The following is a 25,605-nucleotide window of genomic DNA, read 5'->3' as shown; positions in this document are numbered from 1 at the left end:
AATGACTAATGATTAAAAATAGAAGAGAGGCAAACTAAACCGATTGGGAAATGTGCATACGTACGTACATAATAGTAAAGCGTTAAGCGCTGCGAGGGGGGGGGGGGGGGGGAGGAAATCAAACGCGACTCGTCTTTTCGATCTTTTTTTGTTTTGTTTTGTTTTGCTTTCGTTTGTTTTTTTTTTTCGCTTTTTTTTTTTTTGTTTTCCTTTTCTCCGAGAAGTGCAATAATTAAAAAAAAAAAACCAAAACCAAAAAAAACAAAACATAGAACACAACACTAAAGCCAAGCGCGTCCACGAGACGGTCTAAAAAACGTTAGTACTGAAGGGAGGGTCACGGAGGGCGTCAGGACGAGAGGGAGGGAGCGGGGGAGGGAGGGAGAGGGAGAGGGAGGGAGAGGGAGGGAGCGGGGGAGGGAGGGAGAGGGAGAGGGAGAGGGAGAGGGAGGCCGCCCGTCAGCTCGCAGCGGGGGGGGGGGGGGGGGAGGGAAGCCGGACGCTCGAATCCGCCCCGTAGCGGCGGGGCCGGAAAGTAACGCACGTCACAGTAAAGCTTTGGAGATCGGGCTTTGCACTCGCGGGGGTCGTTCGATGAAAAGAGTAAAACGAAAAAAAGGAAAAAAAAACAAAAAAAAACAATAAAATAAAATAAAATAAAATAAAAAATCCTGAGCCCTCAGCGATGGAACAAGGACATCACCACACACGAACAAACGGCCGGCCAACAAGGGTCAACGGAGAGTGGGGTACAGTAAAAACATCCCCCTAAATTTTCAAGCCGATACAAAATGTAAATCTTTGTGTCGGGCTATGGGGGGGGGGGGGGGGGGGGGGGGGGGGGCACACATAAAAATAAATGAGAAAATGTTGTTTTTTTTGTTTTTGTTTTTTTTGGGGGGGGGGCCCTAGTGCTGGATGGACCCCGCCACAGCAGCCGAAGAACTCCGTTTGTGCGCTGTCGTCGGAGGGGAAAATGCACACAACCTGGACGACACTTCTGGGGTAGATATATGTAGACCTGCCAACCGTAGACGTTTTTTTGAGTACCGTCTTAATACTTGAGGACCGACAAAAAAAAAAAAAAAAGGAAAGAAAAAAAGTCCTTCAGCATTCAAATAAAAGATAAGCACACGTCTGTGGAAAAAGTACATCATGTTTCCTTGTTAAGACCGAACGCTGAGAATGGACATTTCCACGGGCATATTTGGAGTGTTGGGAGTTTTATCCTGTTGAATCTTGCAAATAAATTTGACAATATACAGTGTCCGACTATTTGAGTTAAGGGAGAACCGACTGGATACAACAAATTGTTGTGCATTGGATCAAAGTCATTGAAAAGTATCAAATTTCTTTTTAAATTTTTGGTAAAATGCAAAATAACATTTAAATTTAGTTACCTCACGGTCTAAATGTAAACTATATCAGGGGGGAATCTTGTGCGCACAAAATAAAATGAGGAAAAAATACAATCTATTATTATCGTCATCCATACGCCAAGTATCAATTTAAATCAGATCTGAACGTGAAATAGAACGGTAAACTACCGATGACGTCTCAGCGGTCTGACTAATTCTTTGGCTAATTAATAACCAATGTAACACGTCAAAAAAAAAATAAATAATAATCTCTCCTTTAGCACAACTGAAAACGGTTTTCCACTTTTTCCTCATGTGATAATAAGTTTATAATTTGTTCAACGTTAATAATAAAATTTGAGGACATTTGGAGTGTCGAACTGAAACATTTTGCCGATATAACATGTTGACCTGAATTATATAACACAATTTCCGCAAAATGTAATATCACCCCTCTAGAGTGTGATCCACCTCCAACTATACACTTTTAACGAAAATTAATTATGAATCGGAAAAAAAACAAAACGAAAAGGCACTTCCACTCCAGCCAGGATAAGTTTGTTTAAATCGGAGGGATTTTTCCTTTGGTATTATTAGTTTTGGAGACAAACGCCCACATCCGGGCCTGGATCTATCGAGCGTCCCAGGGAGGGAAACAAGAATATAACAAAAACATATATCGGGGAGAGCAAAAGCGTTCGATCGACGTCCTTAACGGAGAAATGACACGCCAATCTGTCATTTTGAGTCGCGACGTCGTTCGCTCTCGCAAACAGGAGTCCTGCTCCGGAGGAGGCTTCCCTACCGCCTTCGACGTCCCACACCGGCGGCGGGAACATCTTTAATCCTCGGGAGTACAGATCAACTTTTTCAGATTCTTAGGAGAGATTGTCGGATGTTTGATGAATTTTGGGGCCCCGAGCGCGGTGACCTCGGAGCGGATTCTACGGGCCGCCTGGAGCGAGCCTGGATCTCCATTCAAAGACAACGCACGAGCCTTGACGTAGCGGAGAATCAATACGGATTTTGGACTTTTGTGACTTGAAAGTGAGCCATAATTAGCTATTCCGCTGTTATTACTAAGCCGCCCTAAACCCCTTTGAGGGGTTGAGCCGAGGCTCTGAAGATCAGAGGATAACTCGCCCTGAACATGAACATCCAAAATACAAAACCAAATATGCCGCCGCTGTAAACAGATGGCCTCCCCATTTACTGCTGAATGGATGTATCCATTAAGTGCTGGAGAACACGTCTAGTCAAATGCGGTTCATAAAGTGCTTCGATGGAGACAAAAGACGGTTTACGTTGTTTTTAAAATAGGTTGGGTTTTTTTTGTATTCAACTTTCACCGATTTTGACTTGGGCGTGGGCTGAAAAGAGTGCGATCTTCCGCGGAAACTTTGGGAGAGTCTCAAAAAAAACGCGGGGTTACGGAGACGGCTACTCCCTCAACAAAAACAGGAAGTCGGAAATGAGCCGCTCGGAGGCGAGACAGACGGGCTGCTTCGGTGCCGTTAAATCACAACGGATCGCAGCTTCTCCACCCGCCTCTGCAAAGCACGTGCCAACCATGGCCCGGTGCATTCTGGATAATGGCGCTGGCTTATTCTACTCTCTGGAAAAGGAACGAACACACACACACTTTTGTGAATGGGCACCACATTTCTGAAATGTCGGTGCGTTATCCAAAATTTGGATGATATGCCGGGCATGGATTTCAGGGGGGAAAGTCATTTCTGTCGGGAGTTCATTCAAAAATTAACTGAAGGGCTTTTTGGATTTGCAGAGGCCGACGTGTATAGTGAGAGTCCAAAGCCGTTTTAACGACACTTCACGTGCCTCAACTTCCAAATTGGCCCTGCCTCAGGTTTTTGGCGGCGGAACGTACAATATAAATTTTTTTGTGCAACGACTCAGCGGCGTTTTTTAAAGTCAAATTACTTAGATGGTACAAAAAAAAAAAAAGCGTCTAGGTTGGCAAGTATGCAATATAAATACGGCTGTTTTGATGGCGGCCGCGGTCTTGTAGGGCCGAGATGAAGTCCATAATCGGAGGGATGGAGCAGGCGGTTTAGAGAGACCCCCGTAGAGAGGCTGCGCCGGGTCGCACAGAGAGTCCGTGGGGGGCGGGGGAGGGGGAGAATCCACCGGTGATGGTCCAAGCTCAACAGGTGAGGCCAGTTCCTGCCGCAACCGTTTGTGTTTCTGAGTAAATCGTACACATAAAATGACTTCATATGCAGTTTGTATTCGACTGTAGGTAGATTTCTGTGTGCGCGCTACGGGTCTTAACGTGGAGCTTTAGGTACTTGAAAATAAAAGCGGCGCGCGCCGTGCGCGCGCGATCCGCTAAATTCAGGCGCGTCGTGCGGCTTCATCGGCCCTTGCTGTAGCCGGGGAAGAACTGGTCGAGCAGCAGCTGCAGCGTCTTGTTGAGGGCCATGGCGTAGTCCTTGCCCAGGTCGTGGCGGCAGGCGGGACACGTGTAGACCTCTGCGCGGAATGATCGCTGGAGACACGTCTGGCGGACGGGGCAGAGACGCCACGGGTCAAACACGGGGGAAAGGGGGAGGGGAGTCGAGGGAACATGTGTTTCCGCGCGTCCGGGTTCCTACCTTGCAAACGTTGTGAGAGCAGACGGTGGTGACGGGCTGGAAGGCCAGCTCCTGGCAGCACACACACATGAAGAGCTGCTCCACCTTGCACAGGAAGTTCTGCGCGCATGCACACGGACACACGGACACACGCACACGCACACACACACCATGAAAAGAAAATCCCAAACAATAAGCGACAACTTCACACTTTTTAGTTTTAAGAGGGACTCACTCATGATCCTATTTTAGCAACATAACAACAAACAAAAACATGCGAGTAGCCATTTCTATAGTTTCAGTGAACAACACCAGTAACCGGAACTGGTCTAAAAGTCAGATTGGTTGGATTTCTTAGGCCTCAGCCGAGCAGCCCAGAGTGACACCGGCGGGGAAAACTTCGGGGCTTAGAAGCTCCGAAGACAAATGGACAAACGTACGGGGCCCTCCTTGAGGTGTCCCATAGCCTCGTCCCACAGCTTCCTGTTGGCCCCGTCCTCCTGGATGAGCTGCTGCTGCTGCTCCGAGAGCTGGAAGGATTCCTCCACTTTGACCCGTTTGGAGGGAGGCTCATCCACAGCAGGCTCTTCTGCGCACGCACACACACACACACACACACACACACACACACACACACACACACACACACACACACACACACACACACACACACACACACACACACACACACACACACACACACACACACACACACACACACACACAATACACCAACTCTTGAGTAGCTCCACCCAGACAGACAAAAATACCTTTAAATCATTTCGACAGTTTACTGACAAGAACGGACTACATTGGTTTACTGCCTTTCATTACTTTGCATTCGCGCCAGGAAAGGCGCGAATGCAATAGAAACCGAACACAAACAATAGAAACCGAACACAAACACGCAAAAAAATGCATGATGTATAAGAGGTTTTTTTTAAATAAGTAGTCGTACGAATTACCACTTTAATTTATCTGTTCATCTTCATCTCAACACATACCAAAATTCCAGAATTCCACCGTGAACTTTAAAGCTGTTGAAGCACCCACCCGTCTCTCTGGGTGTTTTCTGGCCCCCATTACTCTGCGGCTCCTCCTCCTCCTCGGTGGGCATCAGCTGCTCCTCGTCCTCTACCACCTCCTCCTCCTCCTCCTCCTCCTCTTTGACCTTCGGGTGCAGCCGCGGCCGGCCCCGCCCACTGTGACGCTTCCCCCTGGTGGAGCTCCCGCTTTTGACGCAGGCCTCCTTCTTGGTCTTATTGGCCATGGCCTCTATGTAGCCCGGGGGGTACTGAGGAGACACAGCGGGGAGAAAAATGGAAAAAGGTGGTGGAATCTTTGTTTTTCAAAACATCAGGAAACTGGAGGAAAGCCTGAGACACACACACACACACACACACACACACCTGTACAGAAAGACCTAGTTTCTTGATTCTCTCCAGTCCCTCGGGCGTCCACGGCGCTGGTTCCTGTTCGTCCCGTCTCAGCAGATACCTCCACACCAGGAAGCCACACTTCCCAATCTCCGGCCAGTACTTCACCACCTGCGTCACAAAAAAAAAAACGCCACACAAAAGCGTCAGATCTGACATCATGCCAAGAGGTACTTTTAACACTTAACTAAATTATAATGATACAACTTGAAATGGGAAAATAAACAAATACTTGGGAAAATAAACAAATCCCCCATAAGTATAAGTAATAAGTACATTGTATGTAGTAGTATTTAACAAGTGTTTGTGTATTTAAGATATATAAGTTAAGATCACAAGAGTAGAAGTATGTTGCATAAGTAGTGGTACATAATAAATAGTGTATAGTATAGTCGCATGATGGTATAACATACATGTACGGCCATAGACATAGATATTAATAGATATATCTGTATTTGTTTGTACCTTGTAAATCCCGTCATAGCGGTTTCCCTCCTCAGGAGCGTACTTGCTGATGCGTCGGCCCTTGGAGCTGCGTACGACCCTCACCGGCTTCCCCTCTCGCCAGTTCTTGGACTCTGCTCCGTCCTTGTCGTTCAACGGCGCGTCGCAGTTCAGGGCCAACGCTCTGCGAGAGGCACGAGGGCAAGGGACAAAAAGTATAAGACTATGGGAGCGCAAGACATTGATATACAGGGCTATTTGGGTTATTCGGTAGCCTGGGATGCTTACTCCCCTGTATAAAAAAATGACTTTGTTATAAGTATCTTCAGTCATATTGACCGAAAGAACCATGCTTGATTCCATAGGGCTTCGTGTGAAGCCACAAAATATTGCGCGTCAAAACATTGTGTCCAACCTGTTCATGTGGGTGAGGGTCTGGTCGAAGGAGTGCTCTCCGATCCGCTTGTTTCCTGAGAGGTCACGACCCCCGCTCCCCGTGTAGGTGAACTCATCTCCCCTGTCCTTCAGGGGGGTGTCCGCGGCCAAAACATCAGACAGTCATTCACCGTGATTCGCGCAGAGTGTTTTCCCACACCGCATCGCAAACGCTACTTCAAAACGGGTCTCGGGGTTGACAATATGCGCCGCCCGTCAAACCTCGGAGCAATCGTTCACACGCCACGAATAACTCGGAGGCGGAAAACCCAATCAAAAGAAGATCGTCCCAAATCCTTAACTCAATCGCGCCAACGATCACTCAGCAATGTAATTACACTGGAAATTGTGAAAGAATGATGAAGTGTTATTGATGTGAAGAAAAACAACCAAACAAAAAAACAAAAAACGGTGTACCACGGTATGAACAACCCACCACTTCATCCTCGAAGCCGCCGGCCAGCACCAGCGAGTAGGAGCCGTCGTTGCTGCGCCCGTGGATGCCGCCCACGTGCGGCCTGTGCACGCCCGCCTCGCTCACCTGGAGGGCGGGTTAGGGTTACGAGGAAAAGCGGGAGAGAGGGGGGGGGGGGGGATTTGAGTCATCATTCGGCATCGTTAAGTGGCGGTGAAATGTAACGGCATTAGATACAACGCCTCACTTGAACCCGGAATTTCCACGTTGTTCCGACGGGAACGCCGGGAATGGGCCCGTAGTGGTTCGAGGGGACGATGGTGCATTCCTTGGTGCGCCCCACGCAGGCCATGCCCTGCGAAACACAGCCGGCCGTGAGAACCCGCGGCGCGACGCCGGCGTCAGATTTTTCTCTCAAGCTCACCGGGTTACACGCTGTCGTCACCATCATTATCGCCCTTATTTTACTTAAACTGATTCCGGATCGGTGTATCCTCCTCACGAAAAACGCGATGATAGTTCCTCACAAACACATTTAGCCGGTTAATTGACATGAGACCGCGATGATGTGAAGCTCGAATAATTGCTGTATGAGTCATGGCGCTTCCACGCGCGCGCGCGCACGCACGCACGCATACACTAACACACACACACACACACACACACACACACACGGCTGTTTTCAATTAGTACACAGTGCAAAAAAAAAAAAGAAAGAAAAAAAATGGAGCGTTCTTGTAAAAAGGAGGAGTTCTTTTCCGTCGGCGGTTCCAGGGAAAAACGCTGAAGTCACGCGAAGCAGCCTCCTCACCAACGTTCTGCCGTGTCGTACCACACGGAGACAAAACGTCTTCCAGCTTTCTGGGCCCGTGAAAAAAGGAGGCGCCTCTCGTCCTTGTTTTTTTTTTTTTCGAGGCAAAAACCTTCCCCGAGCTCTCTCCGACAATTTCTCCTTGTCAGATTGAACTATACATAAGTGCTCTTCCCCCGAAGCGCCGTCTCTTGGTTATTCCACCCGTTGCCATGGCGGCTCGAAAAAATCGTAAGACACCTTATTATTATTTTTTTTTTTCGCCGTGCAGAGGCATGAAAGAATTAATATCATCGTTTGCATTTCCCCCCTTTTTTTGCGGCTCTCGCCCTGGAGGACGGAGGGAGAGCTTCTATCACTGAAGGTGATCGATCGATCAATATTATGGGAATACGCGACGGATTATCAATGACGGGGAATCCATCGAAACGTGAACGTAATCCGCCTGAACACACCCAAGGAGCGGCAGATACTAATCAGCAGGCACTGGGATAAAAATATATATACGCCATTATTGATATTTGCAGGAACTTGAGCGTGAGGTGAAGGCAGAGCTTGAATTCTCAAAATAAATAAAAAAATCGATTACACCTTCACGTGAGGCGAAACAGGAAAAACGACAAATGTTTCGACCCAAAATAAAATAAATAAAGGAATCGATACAATTTGGCGCGGGCGGATTAAAAAAAAAAAAAAAAAGTAGGGAGAAAACGAGGACGAGAAAAAAACTCCCCGAGTAAACGAAGCACCGAGCGGCGTCCTCGCTGCTTCAGTTGCAATCCTAATAAATTTGGGGTCTGAGCGTCTGACCTTGCCCCAGTCCCTCTGGCTCTCGGTGGTGGCGGACGGCATCTTGGATTTCTTCTTGCTGGCTTTGAGCTTCTCCCCGGCCTTGATCACCTCGCTGGTGTCGTTCTTGCAGGTGGGACAGTACCTGCCGGGGAGCACACCAGAGGGGGAGCGGGCGTGTCACCACCGCTGCGTCCAAAACTCATTTGTCCTTTTAAGATTTCAAAACAAACCCCCTCAGCTTGTGCCTTTTTTCCCCCCCAGAGCGATCTCAAATCGAAAAACAAGCAAGTAAACTGTGTTTTTTTTTTTTAGGGTATCAAACATCAAATGTGCAAACACCCTATTGTTATTCTACGTGTTATTATTATTATTATTACTGTTATTATTATTATTGTTATTATTGTTATTATGATTGTTCTGCCACTTTTTTCTGGTTCACCATGTTCCCACCAGACGCTTTTTACGCCGTTTGGCACATTCATAGTGAAATCAATCATCGAAATCTGAAATTGCGGACCATCGGACCGTGCCTCTAGCGCCCCCCAACGGGTCAAAGTTCCCCGGGGTCGGGGGCGGAATTCCGAGTTTATGGGAATTCCGCTAGTCTAGACGTTGGACCTTTGTGTTTCAATTCTATTATTACGCGGCTCTGTGGAATACCCAATTCCGATTGGTCGATCAGTGGCAAATCAGCGGGCAGTTATTCCTGAGTAATGAACGTCGGTCAGTTAATAATGACCGCTCTCGAGGGAAACCGCCTCACCCTGTCACGTCCTCTGTTTCACCACGCCTACATGCTACCAAGCCACTACAATGGAAGGCTTGAGGAGATGAAGGCGGATACATCCAACTTCCTATCAATCACAGTAAATAGGTTAGTCACGCATAGGGTGAGGTTTTTTTTTTTGGTTAGGTGAATAGTTTTCGACTTAGCCATTGGCGAACGCACCGCTGCGCAAGGCATACGGCTAAGTAAAATAATTTCAAAGCACATATAACGCCTCATGAGTGAACGCATTCTTTCATTTAGCAAGTGGCCGTGTAATAAGCAGGGTCATGAACAGCCAGGGGTCAGTCATTTCCGACTGACGACCGTCGTCACGGGCAACCGCTTCTCCGCCTACTCGCTAATGCCGACGCTAGCCGGCGGCAACGTCGCCGGAACGCGGCCCCTCACCAGTCCTCGTCGTCGGGGATGGTGGCGAGCGGCGGGTTGAGGCAGTAGATGTGGAAGGCCATGTTGCACTCGTCGCACAGCAGCTGCATGTGCGCGTCCTGCTTCCCGCCGCACACGCAGCACGAGCAGAAGCGGCACTCCGTGTCCGGGTCCGCCTTGCAGTGCTTGCACTCGGGGCCGCTTTTCCCTGAAGCCCAAAACACACCAAGGTTAAAAATAAATAAATACATAAATAAACACATAAATAAATAAATAAAAGGCGCATAAATTGCTGACAAAAAAAAAAAAAAAAAAAGACTAAAGGCTGAGGGACTGTTATTGGTAAATGGAGAAATGTCATTATAAACAGCGTCACATCTGGGTTCCACGCATTTCAATGCCAGATGACTCAGCAACGACTTCTAGTATTACAGGGAGAGATTAAAAATCATCATTGCAGATCAACTTTTGGTAGTACCCATACATATGGAGAGTGTGTGTGTGTGTGTGTGTGTGTGTGTGTGTGTGTGTGTGTGTGTGTGTGTGTGTGTGTGTGTATACTGTATACCACACACACACACACACACACGCCTTGGGAAAATACTTTTAGCACCACAACAGTGTAACAGAGCCTCCGTTGCGTTTGAGTTACTGCAGCTAAATGCCTCCATCAGTTATTCACACCGTAGCGTCTCGTAATGAGGCTCATCACAGCGTATGCAAGCTACGATGGCTAACTATATATATATATATATATATATATATATATAGTAATTTATCTCATTAGGATATACGCCTTGAAATGCATCATGTCGTAAAATTACCGAACATGTTTACCAACTAGAGATGCACCCACTGCAATTTTCTTGGTCGATTCGGATTCCTGATTTTTTTCTGAGCTGCTGATTCCGATTTTGGCCGATGCCGATTTTCGTTCAGCTGTATGTTCATAGTAAAACATTGACTATTAAATATCTTTTCAAATTGCCGCGCCATCATTTTGAGTTGATATCGGTGATCGGAGAAATGACATCTCATCATTTTGGTCTCACTGGGTATATATATCTGCTGCGCGTCAACGACAAACACATCATGTGATCTGATGACGCTCACGTGACAGGACAGCTGCACATACAGACTACACTGCAATTTTTAGTGACCACAATAGTGAGATTGCTGATTTTGACCCGGTTTATTATTCACTAATGGAACAACAATAGAACACGGAACTGTCACTGAGTTCCAATAAAACAGGATATGGGACTGTCACTTAGTTACAGTATAACTCAACCTGTGACTCTCACTGAGTTTTAGTAGGACTCAACATACAACTAACTGGAGATGTCCAGTTCAAACTTCAAATCAAAGTCCCTTTTAACTTTAAGTGCAAATATACATTTATATTATATTTATATGGTACTTGCCATTCCAAGATTAAATGCAATCAGTGCAAAAAAAAAGTAATAATAATAATAATAAATGGCCGACTCCTCTCACTCTGGTTCACTGGAAGTCCTCCTTCGCTCACCGTGCGTCAAACCAAGTGAATCAAATCGAACCACTCGTTTTACAGGGTCTCAAAAAAAGAGTTGAAGTTTTCATCACAAGCTGAGCTGGTGCACAACTACGCAACTTTACCTTGGTATCAGGTTTGAGTATCGGAGCTTTTTTACGAGTATAGTATATGACCAGAGTACCTGGAGTCCAAATTTGACCGGCACAGAATCGAAGATTACACACACACACACACACACACACACACACACACACACACACACACACACACACACACACACACACACACACACACACACACACACACACACACACACACACACACACACACACACACACGTTGCATCCCTTATAATGCTTTGAGGTTTTTATATTTATTAACTGCACGTAGCCTTCTCCATAGAAACAGAAGATTAAACTACATAGAAATGTTTTCGGAAAGAGTCCAATCAATCAAGGAGTCCAGTGGGAAAATAACCCCCAGGGACGGCCGCGTCCCTCTTTATTACAAACTTCACTTCAACGATTCTTTCGAACGGCTCTTTTGATCGAAGGGAACCGAGTCTCGCTGGGTGACGAGCCGTTCTTTTTTTGTCGAGTTTAAGAGTCTTATGTTGTGTTTATTAAGTTGCCGTCTCCTGCCAACGGCAAATGTTTCTCTCTCCATGTTAGTGATAGCCTCCGCTCCTCCCCTCGCCGGGAGGTGCCCCGGCCGAAAAAGGAGCGCACCCTCTGACACGTCAGGCTCACAAGTTCGGACCTGGTGTGGTTTTAGTTCAAGGAGTTCTTTTTCCATTATTATTTCTGTGTGAAAATACCGTTTACACCCTGTTCTTCCCAAAAATAACTGACTATAGTACTGGTTTTATTTATTTTTTATGAAATTATAACAACCCACCAATGAACTTTAACCCCTGTCTCCCCCCCAGTCATACCCACAGAGTATTAAACCAGTTATTTGTGGCAGACTACTATAAAAACATTTTTTACACCTTTTAACATTTACATTTATTATAATTTTTTTCTTAAATATAAAGATACCAAAATATACCGTTACCCCAAAACTGTGATATACATACCAAACCTTGAGCCCACTGTACAGTCTGACAGAGTGACCCGATTCATGAAGCGTTCATTTTGATTCATTCACAACAAACAAATAGTCTGCGAGTGGTTCACTGACGCTGAACGCGGGGAAAAAATTGTGAAAGTGGACGAGAAGTGGCGGAAACTAGCATTACACTACATGCTGTACACCGTGCAATGTGTGTGTGACAAATAAAACGTTTTAATCTTTGAATACTGAAAACTCCATCAAAAATCCAGTTTCTTGTTTTTTTATAAAACATTGTTATTAGAAAAAACAAAAAAAAGCAGAAATGCAGTCTAACCGTCAGCTTGAGGAAGGTTCCAGTTCTACAGGGACACAACAAACTGGTAGGAAACACAGGTGTATAGGATGTGGATTGTATTCAATATTGTAGACACATAATCAAAATACAGCTTGAATACACCGAGCTGTATTCCTCCACTTAGCTGAGCAGTTCTCTTTTTCAGATAGCCAGTTACCTGATCACCTGTCAGACATTCAGTGCACGTCAAAGACTACTTTGTACCAAAACCAAAGAGCATTTTGTTTAACATGAAAGGATATAATGTGTGCGAGTGCAGGCTCACTTTTGAACTGTCCGTCCGAAGCAGAGAGGGGGCGGGCTCCTGGCTTCTCCAGTTGGAAGATTTCGTCCAGAAACTGAACCTTGCAGTCTCCGATCCCGTCTCCCGGGCCCCTGGATGAATGGAACAAGGGGGATACGGAGAGGGAGAGTTCAAGGAAGAGGTAGATAGAGGAGGAGAGTATGGGGGAGAATGGGGGCTGTTGAAATGAGGAACACGATGTGTTTGACAAGAGCATTCACGTAATGCTTTATTTATGTGGGACACAGAGAGAAAAGAGTTTCCAACTAGAAATTCCCATGAATTTTCATTTATTCACACACTCAAGCTTCATTTAAATCGTCAGAAAATACAGAGGGCAAAATCCCTCATTTGCAATGATGAATAAAGGGGGAAGCGAGACACAAACAATTACACTGGAATTCAACAAGGTTAAAAATTTGACCTTAAAATTGACTTCAAGCAGCACTATGTAACTTATGGTATTTGGCGCCTCTTCAGTTTCTGAGTGCAATTGTACTTTTACGCCACTGTCGTTAAACTGGGTCCGGTGTCTGAAAACAATTTCTTTTTACCAGACAAATTTGAACCTTATCAGTCACGTTTCAATAACAGTCTACGTTACAAACGCAGATATAATGCGAGCACTCAGTCCACGTCTCCCCTGGAGCCTCTCCACAGAGTGGCGGGGAGAGAGGGTGCGGGGATCGGCCCCCTGCTGCCGATGTAGTAACCAGATGGGCTCGGCCTGCCAGATGGGCTCGGCCTGCCAGATGGGCTCGGCCTGCCAGATGGGCTCGGCCTGCCAGATGGGCTCGCACACACGCACAAGTCAGAGGGTGAAACAAACCCTGTGGCGCAATGAAAGTGAGGGCCAGCGCACGCCGCCTGAGGTGCGGGTGCCGGGCCCGTCACCACTTGCCCGTCTCATCCGCACCGTCCAGGAGGTGGAGCGGCTGTGTTTTATATGACCATTATTAGCCCACATTTTGACCGGCTAGTTTATCATTTTTTTGTAGAGGAAGTGATGTACTGCTGTAAAGCGTGACACAATTTTCCTGCGGTTTCGTAGCCGTACTCAGAAGTTACATAGCGCGAGAACAGGAATTCGGGGGGAAGGGTGGGAATGAAAGAGTTTCCATTCTCCATATTACAAGTCAGTGTACCATCACAATGATTTTGAAGCTGTTATTTTAAGGTAAAAAAGTTACATAGTGTTGCTTTAACGGCAGCAAAGAGTTCATTTTAAGATTGCATAGTGTGTTTGTTAGTGTGTTAGTTAAGAGTTGGCTGTTAGTAATGTGTTCCAAGTATGTGGGGCAGACTTTCAAAATGCAGTGTTAATATTTGGAACCTGAAGTGTGATCCGTTCCTGTGAGCGGTTGAATGCTGTGATTCGAGGACAGTAATAATGACAGACGGTGGCAGTCGTTTTGAAAAGGACTAAATAAATAAATACCAATGTGGATCCCTTCTTACTGACAGTCAAATTGAGAAATTGGTATTTTTGATTTTTCATATTATTTGATTTTACTTATAACAATCGAGTGGTCCAGCCCCTATTGTTTTTGTTAATGAAAAACTGACATCAGTAGTCTATGGATGTCATGGATCCAACGCACTCACAGACACGATGAATAAAACGTGTATTCGGGGCAGTTTCGACATGCCGTGATCAGAGTTTGATCCAGATCGGTCATATATTGTGGAATAACAAAGTAAAAAACTATTTTATAGCATCGCTGCCACATGCGCGCATGCACCAATGAGGCCGTGCACAGGTCACATGATAGCGCTGCAGTCTAGTGATTGGTCAACAATCGTGACTTCACCAAGCTACCGTAACTGACATCAGAACTTTATGTATGTCATGGATCTGACAAACCCACAGACAAAATTTATAAGATGTGTAATGGAGGTAGTTCCAACATGGCGCCGTCCAAGTTTGTCCAAATCGGTTCGTTATTTTGGAAGGTTTGTGATCAACAATCGCAACCTCACCAAGATGCACAGATGTATGCTGCAATGAAGAAATCCTTGCACGCATGCGCAAGTTGACGGAGTACACAGATCACATGATAGCACTGCAGTCTAGTAGTCAACAATCGAAACCTCACCAAGATAACGCCACGCACAAATATACCCTAAACCAGCGGTTCCCAACCTTTTCGGACTCGCGGCCCACTTGAAAATCTCAAAAGTGTTCGCGGCCCACATCCGACCAGAGGTAATATGGGAGCCAAACAGTGCCTTCGCAGAGGACGTATATTTTAAAAATGATATGCATTCTCATACGTACATTGCAGCCGTGGTAAAACCAAAAAAGGAGGTGGGTTAAAAATAACCTTATATCTATGGAACTTTCGCATAACGTTTGTTACATAAAACTAACAATAACAGGAGCACAATTATATTAACTCACCTCATGAGAAGGCGGATGTTGCATGGCAGACACCAAATGCTTGATGTCTGGCTTAAGGGGCGACAGTCTCAGGTGCAGATCTGGCTCAACATTTAGTTTATTCCTGTATTTCATCTTCAAAAAAGACAGTCTCGCAGAGCTACGTCGTGGGGAAAGGCATCAGAAATCGCGCAGCTCTGTTGGACCGATCGGGATACTCAGACGCAACATGAAGCTAAAAGGTTTGTCAGGTACTTCGGTGAGAAAGCCAGTTTCAATGCGCTGTCGCAGGAGAGATCCACAAGATTGTCCTTCTCTTTTGCGCTCAGGCCCGCGAGGGTCTCGTCACCGTGGCCGGCGAAGGGGCCTTCGATCCAGCTGCACTGCACATCTGGGATGGGGAAGTATTCGCGCAGACTGGTCCTCAAACCATGCAAGTGCTCTTTGACATGACTGATCACGGTGACTGGAAGCCGCATTTCTTCCTTTGTCAAAAAATCCGAAAGATTCTCAAACGAGTCGAAGGTCAACTCGCCTGGCCTCCATTTTCCATAGAAACGTCTCTCTCGTACACTCGTTATCAGCTGTTCTGACACATTCTCTGCCAATTCGTCAATCCTGCGTCTGACTGAGTGATCAGACAATGAGATGAGGTTGATTGGCTGGCACGCCTTCTCTCCCAACATCACCCCCAACTATCTCTTTTGTGGCAGGAAGAATTAAATTCTCCCCGATTGTATGCGGCTTACCAGCCTTGGCTATGAGCCGGGCGACCCGATGGGACGCTTCCACCGCCTCTGCGTTCTCAATGCCCATACATGACGTCTCAATGACTTCTCGCCCTGATACTCCTTGAGTTTATTATTGAAACAGTCAAGCGGCTTGGACATGTACTGTTGGTGTTTTGCCTTGAGGTGACGGTGCAGTTTACATGGCTTCAGAGCTTTGTTTGATAAAATCTCGGAACACACCACGCACAGCGGTAACGGTTCGTCTTCCGTGCCTGTCCAAAAAATCCCAATGATAAATATTCAGCGCATTACTTTCTCCGAACCTTTCTTTTTTGTTTGACAGGCGGGACTGTCCCGCCTGTCCGATCCATTCTGATAATCACCGCAAGTTCAAAACTGTACAGGTGCACGTCGATCGTGGTCCGGCTTGGACGTGGTACGCCCTAATATAAGTTCCTATCAATCAGTGATGATGCCTTTTTGAAGGTTTTAAATAAACAACTCCATGAAATTCTATATATTTTTTTAAATTTACAACCGTTTTTGTAATTATTAAATTTTTTTTTTTCCAATAAAATCTAGGTGTTTTGCCGATGATTTGGTGGCCCACTTGCAATACCCCCTGCTCTAAACCATACAAAGTGACAGGTACTGTTTTATTACTATTGACCTTTATTATGTTTGAAAAAAGTTGAAGTGTTACCAGAAGACAATTAAGATTAAACAAAGCGCAGCGTATTAAGCAGCATAAATATATACTTCTGAGGACAACTGACACGCGCCGGAGTAAGTTCTACAAAATAAAAACCAAATAGCATCACTGTCAGAATTTATAGACATACCAATGTACACAGACTTCCTGAATAATAATTAGTGGTAACAATAACCATAAGCAATTACATAATACAAGGAATGTATTTATTGTGTAACTGTTTTGAAATATTTTCATTCTTTTTGTATTTTTGGGTTCCCTTCCAAATGCCTCAAAGAAGCCCAAATTCCAAGGCAGCAAAGAAACGATGGGCAGTACGTACTGCTTTAGAGGCCTTCCACTCTCCTGGTAAAAAAAAAAGAGAGACAGGAAGATAGAAAGCCAAAAACTTTCTGAAACCTCGAAACAGATCTTTGAAAACTCTGGACACAACTATAGAGTAAGACCTGCAAAAAACTCAGAACGGTGTTAAGAGGCTCATTTCATCAGGGTGATGCACGATTTGGAGACTCCAGGAACAAGCAGTGTGCAGCTATCAGTTTGACAGCAGTGCTCAAGAGCAAGCTCTAAAATGTTTTGACATGGTCAGCAATATACCTAAATGGTTTGATCGAAGGAACCAACCTTTATCAGGACATGAAAACATCTGGTAGAATAAGAAACAATATTTTAGGAAGAGATTATATTGCGATATCAGAATTGCCTAGGCAGCATAAGCTCTGTAAGACAACATTTGCATTAATGTTTGCTTAATCGGTTACTGGCTGTATTGGTGTTGAAAATTATGATTTTGCATTACGGAATATAGCCATGCCAATTGGGAAAGCAAATGGATTAACAATAGTGATAAATAATAATGGCGGCATAGGAAACCCAACAAACAGCCGCTAACACCCCCGAGCATGGATTTACACGGTAACCAGGACGGAACAAACAAACTTCTGCAGTCACAAAACACACCGGAACAAAGAGCCAAAGCACACTTATCCATTGAACTTTAATAAAGGGCTGACTTTCTTGGACCCCGCATATTGCTGCCTTGACCTATATTTTCTTATTGTTCTTATCTATTTTATGTCTTTATTATTACTTTTAGTATTGTTGTTTTTAATCAGTTATTATTAGTTAACTAACTATTAACTATTGATATTGTTCTGGGAAAATTCGCAGAATTTTTAAATCAAAAAATATTTGAAACAGAAGAACGGCAGAAGCTACAAAAACGGTTTGTGTCTTGTTTGAACCGGTATGTCACTCATGAAAAACTGAAAAACTTTGACCCCAAATATTCAGCTGGTCGTGCTTGTCTGACATGTCACTATTCGTAAGCAAAATAAAGAAAATGAGATTTACAGTAAGATGCTTTATGACATCATCATACCATTTACTATAAATGTGCAGGTTCTGATTCAGAATGTCAATTAGGACCGTGTCCAGTGTGTGGTGTAGACTCCATCACTCTGTAGTGGTTTCACATTACAAACTATGTGTTTACATATATATTTATGCACTTTCTTACCTGGTAGTTGTCTGTGGATGTGTTCGATTGATATTTTATCTCTTTGGTCCCCTTTACTTTGCCGGATTCATGAAAAATATGAAAAAAGTAGTCCACAAAAACTTGTGACCAGGTCCAGTCGAATCCACTCGAATGTACGACTGAGTGATGCGTTCATGATCTAGCGAGGCATCAGAAAAATAGAAGCCGTGATATGGTAATTACTCACAAAAATACCACATTGTTTTTTTCGTATTTCATGGAAATGTTACTTATTGAAAATGTTATTCAAGGAAAAAAGTCACCACTAAAATTACGTAAGCATCACCTCAAACATGTGACATGAACAGCCAATCCTACAGGGCAGAGAAACAACCATGTGACACAAACAGCCAATCGTACAGCAGGAGCGGCGGTGCTTCCTTCGCTCGGCAGCACGCAACGGGGATGAGGCCCCCCCGGAGCTGACGCGGCGGGTCTTCCTAAAATGCCAATTTAACCTGGAACTCAGTCTCCTCCCAACCCGAGCCGGGCACAGCCCCCATCCCCGCAAAAGGAGAGCGATTAAAGAAAGAATCTGTGGTAGGAGAGAATCCCTCGGTCCGCTCCAAACACCCCCTCATATAATCACAGAGAGCAGATTCAGGAACCTCGGAACCTCCAAAACCTGTAATACTTACCTAACATGACTAATCTGGACCCAGTGTATTGCTGCCGGCAGCAACATTTATTCATTTTGTTATTATTATTGTTTTATTTTTATTTTTATTTATTTAATATATTTGTTTATTCATTTTAACACACCATCTCTTGGCCACCGCATCATTCCTACTGCAGAAATCTGAAATTCCCCCTGAGGGACACTGAAGTGCGATCTCTCACCCCAGCAGGATCTTCACACGCAGCTCCTTGCTGGTCCTGGAGGGCTGGTTGAGGGTCTGGATCTCAGCATCGAACCAGAAGCCCCTCTCCTCGGGGGTCTCCAGGTTGTAGTTGATCATCACGCGCAGGCCCACGCTGAGCTGGTCCCACCGCAGCAGCGTCCGGGCCCGGGGACGCACGTCCACGGGCCGCATCTCCACCACGCCATTTTCTGGGTAGCTGGACGGAGGGAAACTCAGTGTCAATACTGGAATCATGTTCAGTCTCACATTTTTCAAAAAGGTCAAAATACGTCACAAAAAACAGTGATGTAAAGTCTAGTTTGAGGCTGTTTAAAAAACTATGAAAATTTTTTTATTTTTGGAAAAAAAACTAAAACTAAAAACTGTTGAGCACACACACAAAAAAGTTTTTAAAAGAGTTTAAATTCATGTCAATAACTTTTAAGGAGTTTTTTTAAATGCACTGAGATTACTACAACATTACAGAGTCAATGGGTGTGACTGGTGTTTTCCCCTTTGAAAACTCCAGGAGTTTCCATAATGACGTTGGGCCTTTTTGGGAGTATTTTTCTGAGAATATTCATTTTTGAGGTGAAATAAGTTGCACTATTTGCACTACTTTAATGGGGGGGACACACCAACCTAGGCATCTTACAATGACGCAATGGTGGAGCAGGCAATTTAAACCGGAAATTGGTTATTTCAAAATGTGTCTCATTCGTCGTATAATAATATAATGTATCTAAATCGAATCTAATCTAACCATAAATGAATCTCTGCCTGCCCGTCTGTATGTCCTTTAATTATCTTGACAGCTGTCTGATGCACTTCACACTTAGTGGGTGTATTGCTGGGGACACAGGGACGTGCAGTGTCAACTTTGGTGCGATTTGGACACGCGACACGTGTAATATTAATAAACTTTCAATAAACAATGAACAGCGAGCCAGCAGGGCTTCGGGGCTCTGCGACTGAGTCAAAAACACTGTCCTTCCCCGGTGTATGACTTTAACCGGCAGCTGCATCTCCCATTGTGGAACACAGGACTGAATTACTGACGTTTAGTTAACAAGTCTTAGAAGGTCTTCCATTTTGAACGGGCATGCACTTGTCCAACTATAAAGGAAGGAATCTCTGTCTGTCTGTCTGTATGTCCTTCGATTATCTCGACGACCTTTCGTCTGATCTCAAGGACGTGTCGAATTTGGTGTGATTTGAAAATGTGACACGTGTAATATTGATAAACAAGCGAACATCGAGCTGCTCAGCTCGGCTCTGCTCAGCAGCGGGGCGGGGCTTCAGGCTCGAGCGGCTGAGGCACTTACCTCCGCGCTCCGCAGTCATAAAGGAAGGAGTCTCTGTATTTTGAACAGGCCTGCTTTGAACGGGCATGCACTAGTGATGTTAATTTTACGCAATAAAAAAATATGTGATGTATCTTAGGCGAGTGTTTCCCATTCCATCTTTAACAATGTTATTTTTCAGCGTGTGTGTGTTTGTTTTATTTGTTAATGAGCAGTCTGTCATAGCCAAAGGCCTGGATCGCCAACCCTGAGTTTTCAGTAATAATGACGTGATACTTGCATGATCTCCATCCCTTAACCTTTATAATGTACTAAATTAAATGATCATTTATCAGAAAATATTGCCATATTTGGTTTTAGGTTTATCATATTGCCGAGCACTACCTGTACTTAAAGATACAATGAGCCAATTTCAACCACTAGAGGGCGCACCAGTCCATAATAGCTTAATCAAAACAACTAGTCAGAATACATTTTTAAGTACTTTGCTTCCCACTGAGCTCTTCATCTGGTTTTTACCTAGTCTAATGTTGATTATGGCTTTAGCATTTTCTTTGGGGGGCAGTGACTGAGAAAGTGTTCCCATTATGCACGGTTGCGCACAGCCTTTTCAAGTTCAAGTTCAAGTTCAAGTTCAAGAGATTATTTGTCACATACATAAACATACATTTACATTTACATTTACATTTAGTCATTTAGCAGACGCTTTTATCCAAAGCGACTTACAATTATTCAAACACCGACGGACGCAGCCATCAGGAGCAATTGGGGGTTAAGTGTCTTGCTCAAGGACACTACAGCATGCTATCAGGAGGAGCCTGGGATCGAACCAGCGACCTTTGGATTACTAGACGACCAGCTCTACCTCCTGAGCTACGTGGGGATGGTACATACGGTCATACATATATGCAGTGAAATGTCATGACACCCGGTGATTACGCACAATAAGCTCTATATTTTCTTTGGTTTCATTCAATTATAATAAGTACATCTACAATAACAACACTGTTTTTGTTTTCCTTGGAGACAGTGAACCTCTAATGCCGGATCGTGGGGAGAACAGATCGCAAGTTGCGCGTGGGCGTTCACGTAACGTGCGTGCGGAAAGGATCTCCCGTTCCCCAGGGCACGACTTGTAGACTCGATACGATTATTTTCTGCGCATGACGCATGGAGAGGGGGTGATCGGGAAGAGAGTCAGGGAGGAAGCGTCCCCATTACGCACGGTTCCGCGCCATACCGCACTTGTTTCGATGAGGAGGCGTAACATAATCTTAGATTAAAAAAAACACTGTCTCGTCACCCCGATCGGCAGCCCATCGCTGGCGTGCCGTCGGAGCTGCAACTTATTCACCATCCGCGCCACGCGCACCACGTCCAAATCCTCTATCTGCTTCCTCGCTGTTGCACAGCTGCACGCGTACATCCACATACTGTACATCCTCCCTGTGCAAGTGAATGAGCTCCGTCGGTCGCTCCCTGTGGTCCCACGGACGGACAGGGGATGGGGGGTATTCTATTGGGGATATATTGTGATATTCTATATTATCGAAAAATAACGGCCCAAGCCTAACCCGCACACTCACAAGAGACAAGAGAAAATAATGATGTTCAGAGAGCACTAGAGAGCAACAGTGTATGTGCATTTGTTGTTTACTGAGTGCAATCCAAGTCCTTCCCCTGAATTTGAGCTCTGGTTCTGAACTTGGCCAAGCTGTTCAACTCCGGCAGAAGAAGACAGTACTTAACATTAGCTATTGTGTATTTATCGTCCCTAACAATTCCCTGGTTGAAATCAAATCAAATCAAAAGAAACAGGATCAAATGAATTGGCCGAACCCATTTTCAGGTTGATTTCTCCTCGTGGTGGATTGCTGCAAAGTTACCCTGTGCTCAAATATGGAGGAGTAACCTATAGTCCAGGCTACTGTCAATGAACTCTCATTTGGAGAGTCTATGGAGCCGCAGTATGACTTGTGCGACACAAGCAGTGTATTCGCAAGAAAAGGGGCCATACCACAGGGCAGGGATTTCCTTTTTAGGTCCAAGGGATTACTGGGGCTCTGAAGGGGAAAAATGGCAACACACACACACACACACACACACACACACACACACACACACACACACACACACACACACACACACACACACACACACACACACACACACACACACACACACACACACACACACACACACACACAACAATGGGACCCAGCGGGAACAGAAAGAAACCATGAGAACAACATAAGAATAAGGGAAGTGTCCCGGAATAAGACCACCCAACATCTCTCACTCACTGTGCTACTGTAAACTGGACATGCTTTGGCCCCGAGACTCAACATTTACAGCTGGTCCAGAAAAAAAAATCATCCGAACCATGTGCATTGACAAGAAAGTTGTGGTTCCAGAAAGGTAATGATATTTTATGACCATAGAACTGGATTCGGACGTGGACATGGTTGAATATTTTTGTCCAGAGTATCTGAAAGCTGTTTTGTTTGAATGGATTTAGTGTCCATTGCTAGTGAAAAAGGTGCACTCCCATCCCCCCCATGTAGTTCCATCACATGGCAGAGTATGTTTTAATGCCATTTTCATTCAAAAATAGGACTTGTCAATGTCAAATATGACATGATCTTTGTGATCACAGTTGTATACATGTGGTAATCAAATATCCCATGTACTGCAGTAAATCTTGGTATTTCATCCAGTGCATCTAAACCTGCCTATAAAAGCCATAAAAAAACGACATAAAAAAATGTCAGCAAATGGAAATGGTGCCCTGGGTAAACTTGTTTATACGGTACCGGTGCCTCTAAATAGCTGCGGCACTGCCTGCTGACCTGGGTGCCATTTATTTGTAATTACGTATTTCGGTAATGCCCCTTTAAAAACCAGCATATCCCTTTTAATACGAATTCACCGAGGCTCAGGAAATAGATGCCACGGTAATGCTTCACAGGCGTGTCGAGAGCAGCGGTGAATTCTAAGAGGTATAAAAGAAATGCATTATTTCTCAATGTATCATTTTTATCAATGCACAAATTTTGTTTCCTCATATGCATTTGCACATAAAAGAAAGAAAAAAACCAACAAAAAAAAAACAACATCTGGTAGGTTTCTCATTTGCACAGCACCCCGTCCCGGCGATCCCATTTTCAAACAATCAATATGCATTAGACTACCAAATATTTTGAGTAAAAAAGCCTCGCTGATTGTCAAGCCTCATACACAGTAAATAGACTTTAGTCAATCCAGATCCAGGCCTAATGGTCCTATTTATGCATTTATTCTTCTAATTATGTATTTATTATCCCACATTTCTGTATTAACCAGCTTCTGCTAAGACTGTGGGTATAATCCGAATACTATGTTAAATACTAATACTGTACATAGGATGCAATCCAGAATAAAGCTTAGAAATGAAGTGGAATGCAATTAGTACACACAGAACTACTGGGCTTTGCTCCCAATAACAACGAGGCTTGCCACCCTGAACGGCCGAGCAGAAGAGCATCAATGAATTCCAACATCTTTCTAAAAACCAGCGTTTATATCACTGCGCGCGGGGCTGGCGTCCATAAAGAGCGGATGAGGGAGAGAGCCGAGAGAACGGTTTACGGGCGGAGGGAAGTGAGTAACGCCGTGTCTGGCTGAGCCTTAACAAGCGGCTGCAGCATTTCTGCGAAGCTCTCCTCGGTGTGTAACCGAGACCCGGGTGGGCGCCACCGGACTTAAAAAGCGTCTTTTGAAATCGTCCTAATCTGGAAGGCGCGGCGCTTCCCGACAGCCCCGTGACATCACACGATTTTCAGTGTCATGTACGAATTAAATATTGTGTCATCCAATTAGGCGCTGGATAGCGAGATAGTCGTCTCCACGACGCTGCCGACACCAGTGGGACAGTTTGAACGCCAATAGTCGGAGGGGAAAAAAAAATGTAAGAATAAAAAATAAGCGCTGATCTGCAGGCAAAATAATGTCTTTGATGCTACAGAGCTGAAATCTATTGACAAAATAATGAAAAGCAAATTCTTTCTGTGCCACGCTGCCAGTATTTTGGGGGTGGGGGGGTTGGGGGGGGGGTCCTATTTCACGGGGCTGGTTTATCGTCTCAGATTATGCAGGCGCGGCTGGGACTGTAGGTGCGCTTGTGGGGGTTGGGTTTAGGGATGGGTGGATTGGAACGGTGCTTTATACGGCGAGGGGAGCCGAGCGAAAAAAGAAAATATCACGGTGAAATTGAGCCTGCTGATAGCCACCGCTAGTCGGCATTTTTGCAGTTGTCCCATCATTAAAAACACAGCGGATGTTTCGCAGCGGGTTTGGGGCGAACAAAGGCTCCGTCTGTGTCCACTGCCCCTGCAGGACGCTTTCCCTCAGCGCAGCCTGGACAGTGGGATTTCAATTAAAACCATAATACTGGCGGCACAGGGGATGTACGCTGCCTTCTCAGGGCGCATTTTGCTGCCTGACACGCCTAAAATTTATTTCCCTGGTTTGGCGTCTTGTGATCGCCACGCGTACATACACACGCGCGCGCGTGCGCACGCACACACACACACACACACACGCGCGCGCATGCGCACACAAACACACACACACACACACTACTGCACGTGCACAAACAAACTCACGCACACAAGGGTCCGCCTCACCAGTGGCGTATTCACAGTAATTACAGACAAAGAGGAAGGAGGAAAGGAAAAAAGTAGCGCTCTCAAGAACTCGCTGGTTACCATGGAAACGGGTGCTTTTGAATGAATTTGTTGGGGGTGGGGGTGGGGGTGGGGGTGGGGGTGTGGGGGGCGGTGACACAGATGAGTCTAAATTGTAGCACCGCCGTACACACGACACCCTGTCTCCATCCCAGGATCTGCGCGGGGGGAAGGCGCAGCCCGCCGGAGGGCCCGGGCAGCCATTCGACATGGCTGTCTGCCGTCCTTCAGCGGCACCGCCAGGAATTACAGACGTGGGTCGATACCGTGAATGAGGACGCCCGGGCTTCGCAGACCCACATGTGGACGATCGCGGGCCTACTCTTAACTAGGGTATTCTTCCCGCGTTCCGTTGTGTCGAAAAAAAAAAAAAGCGAAAAAGAAATTGCAGATAAAAATAAATAAATAAAAAATGATTATGCCTTTGGCCGTGCGCTAGAGGGAGCAGCGTCCACGGCGCTTTGCGTCCGAGTGGGGCTGTGACGGCTGAGCGCTCTGGAAACACCTGGAACATGTTTTCTCTGCAGCAGGGCTCAAAGAATCATCCGGACTCACACCGCGGGAGCATGCAAATACAGCTTGCAAATCCTCTCCGCGAGCATTTCCTATAATAAACCATGAAAACAAATAAATAAATAAAATGTGTGCTCCGTAGATGTCGCAGGGAACGCATTTCTCCGGTGGCACAAATACAAAGTCGGCGTTATATTTTACCCCTCGG

The 25,605-nt window shown here is 45.4% G+C and overlaps 1 protein-coding gene across 1 annotated transcript in view; it reads right to left on the bottom strand.

The window, feature by feature from the left end:
• Positions 1–3,732: 3,732 nt before the first annotated feature.
• Positions 3,733–25,605, bottom strand: part of uhrf2 (ubiquitin like with PHD and ring finger domains 2) — a gene marked incomplete at both ends in the record, with an annotated part of 32,920 nt that continues 11,047 nt past the window's right edge. Inside the window, 13 exons of the mRNA XM_080018107.1 lie at positions 3,733–3,879; positions 3,974–4,072; positions 4,393–4,541; positions 5,006–5,246; positions 5,362–5,499; positions 5,854–6,016; positions 6,248–6,354; positions 6,704–6,808; positions 6,930–7,037; positions 8,304–8,427; positions 9,463–9,649; positions 12,634–12,743; positions 18,855–19,073. Coding sequence (XP_079874233.1) covers positions 3,733–3,879; positions 3,974–4,072; positions 4,393–4,541; positions 5,006–5,246; positions 5,362–5,499; positions 5,854–6,016; positions 6,248–6,354; positions 6,704–6,808; positions 6,930–7,037; positions 8,304–8,427; positions 9,463–9,649; positions 12,634–12,743; positions 18,855–19,073 — 1,897 coding nt within the window. The remainder of the gene's footprint in view (positions 3,880–3,973; positions 4,073–4,392; positions 4,542–5,005; positions 5,247–5,361; positions 5,500–5,853; positions 6,017–6,247; positions 6,355–6,703; positions 6,809–6,929; positions 7,038–8,303; positions 8,428–9,462; positions 9,650–12,633; positions 12,744–18,854; positions 19,074–25,605) is intronic.

The sequence above is a fragment of the Zeus faber genome, assembly GCF_960531495.2.
Source record: "Zeus faber genome assembly, chromosome: 17".
Lineage (NCBI taxonomy): Eukaryota > Metazoa > Chordata > Actinopteri > Zeiformes > Zeidae > Zeus > Zeus faber.
This window is presented reverse-complemented; position numbering and strand designations above follow the sequence as displayed.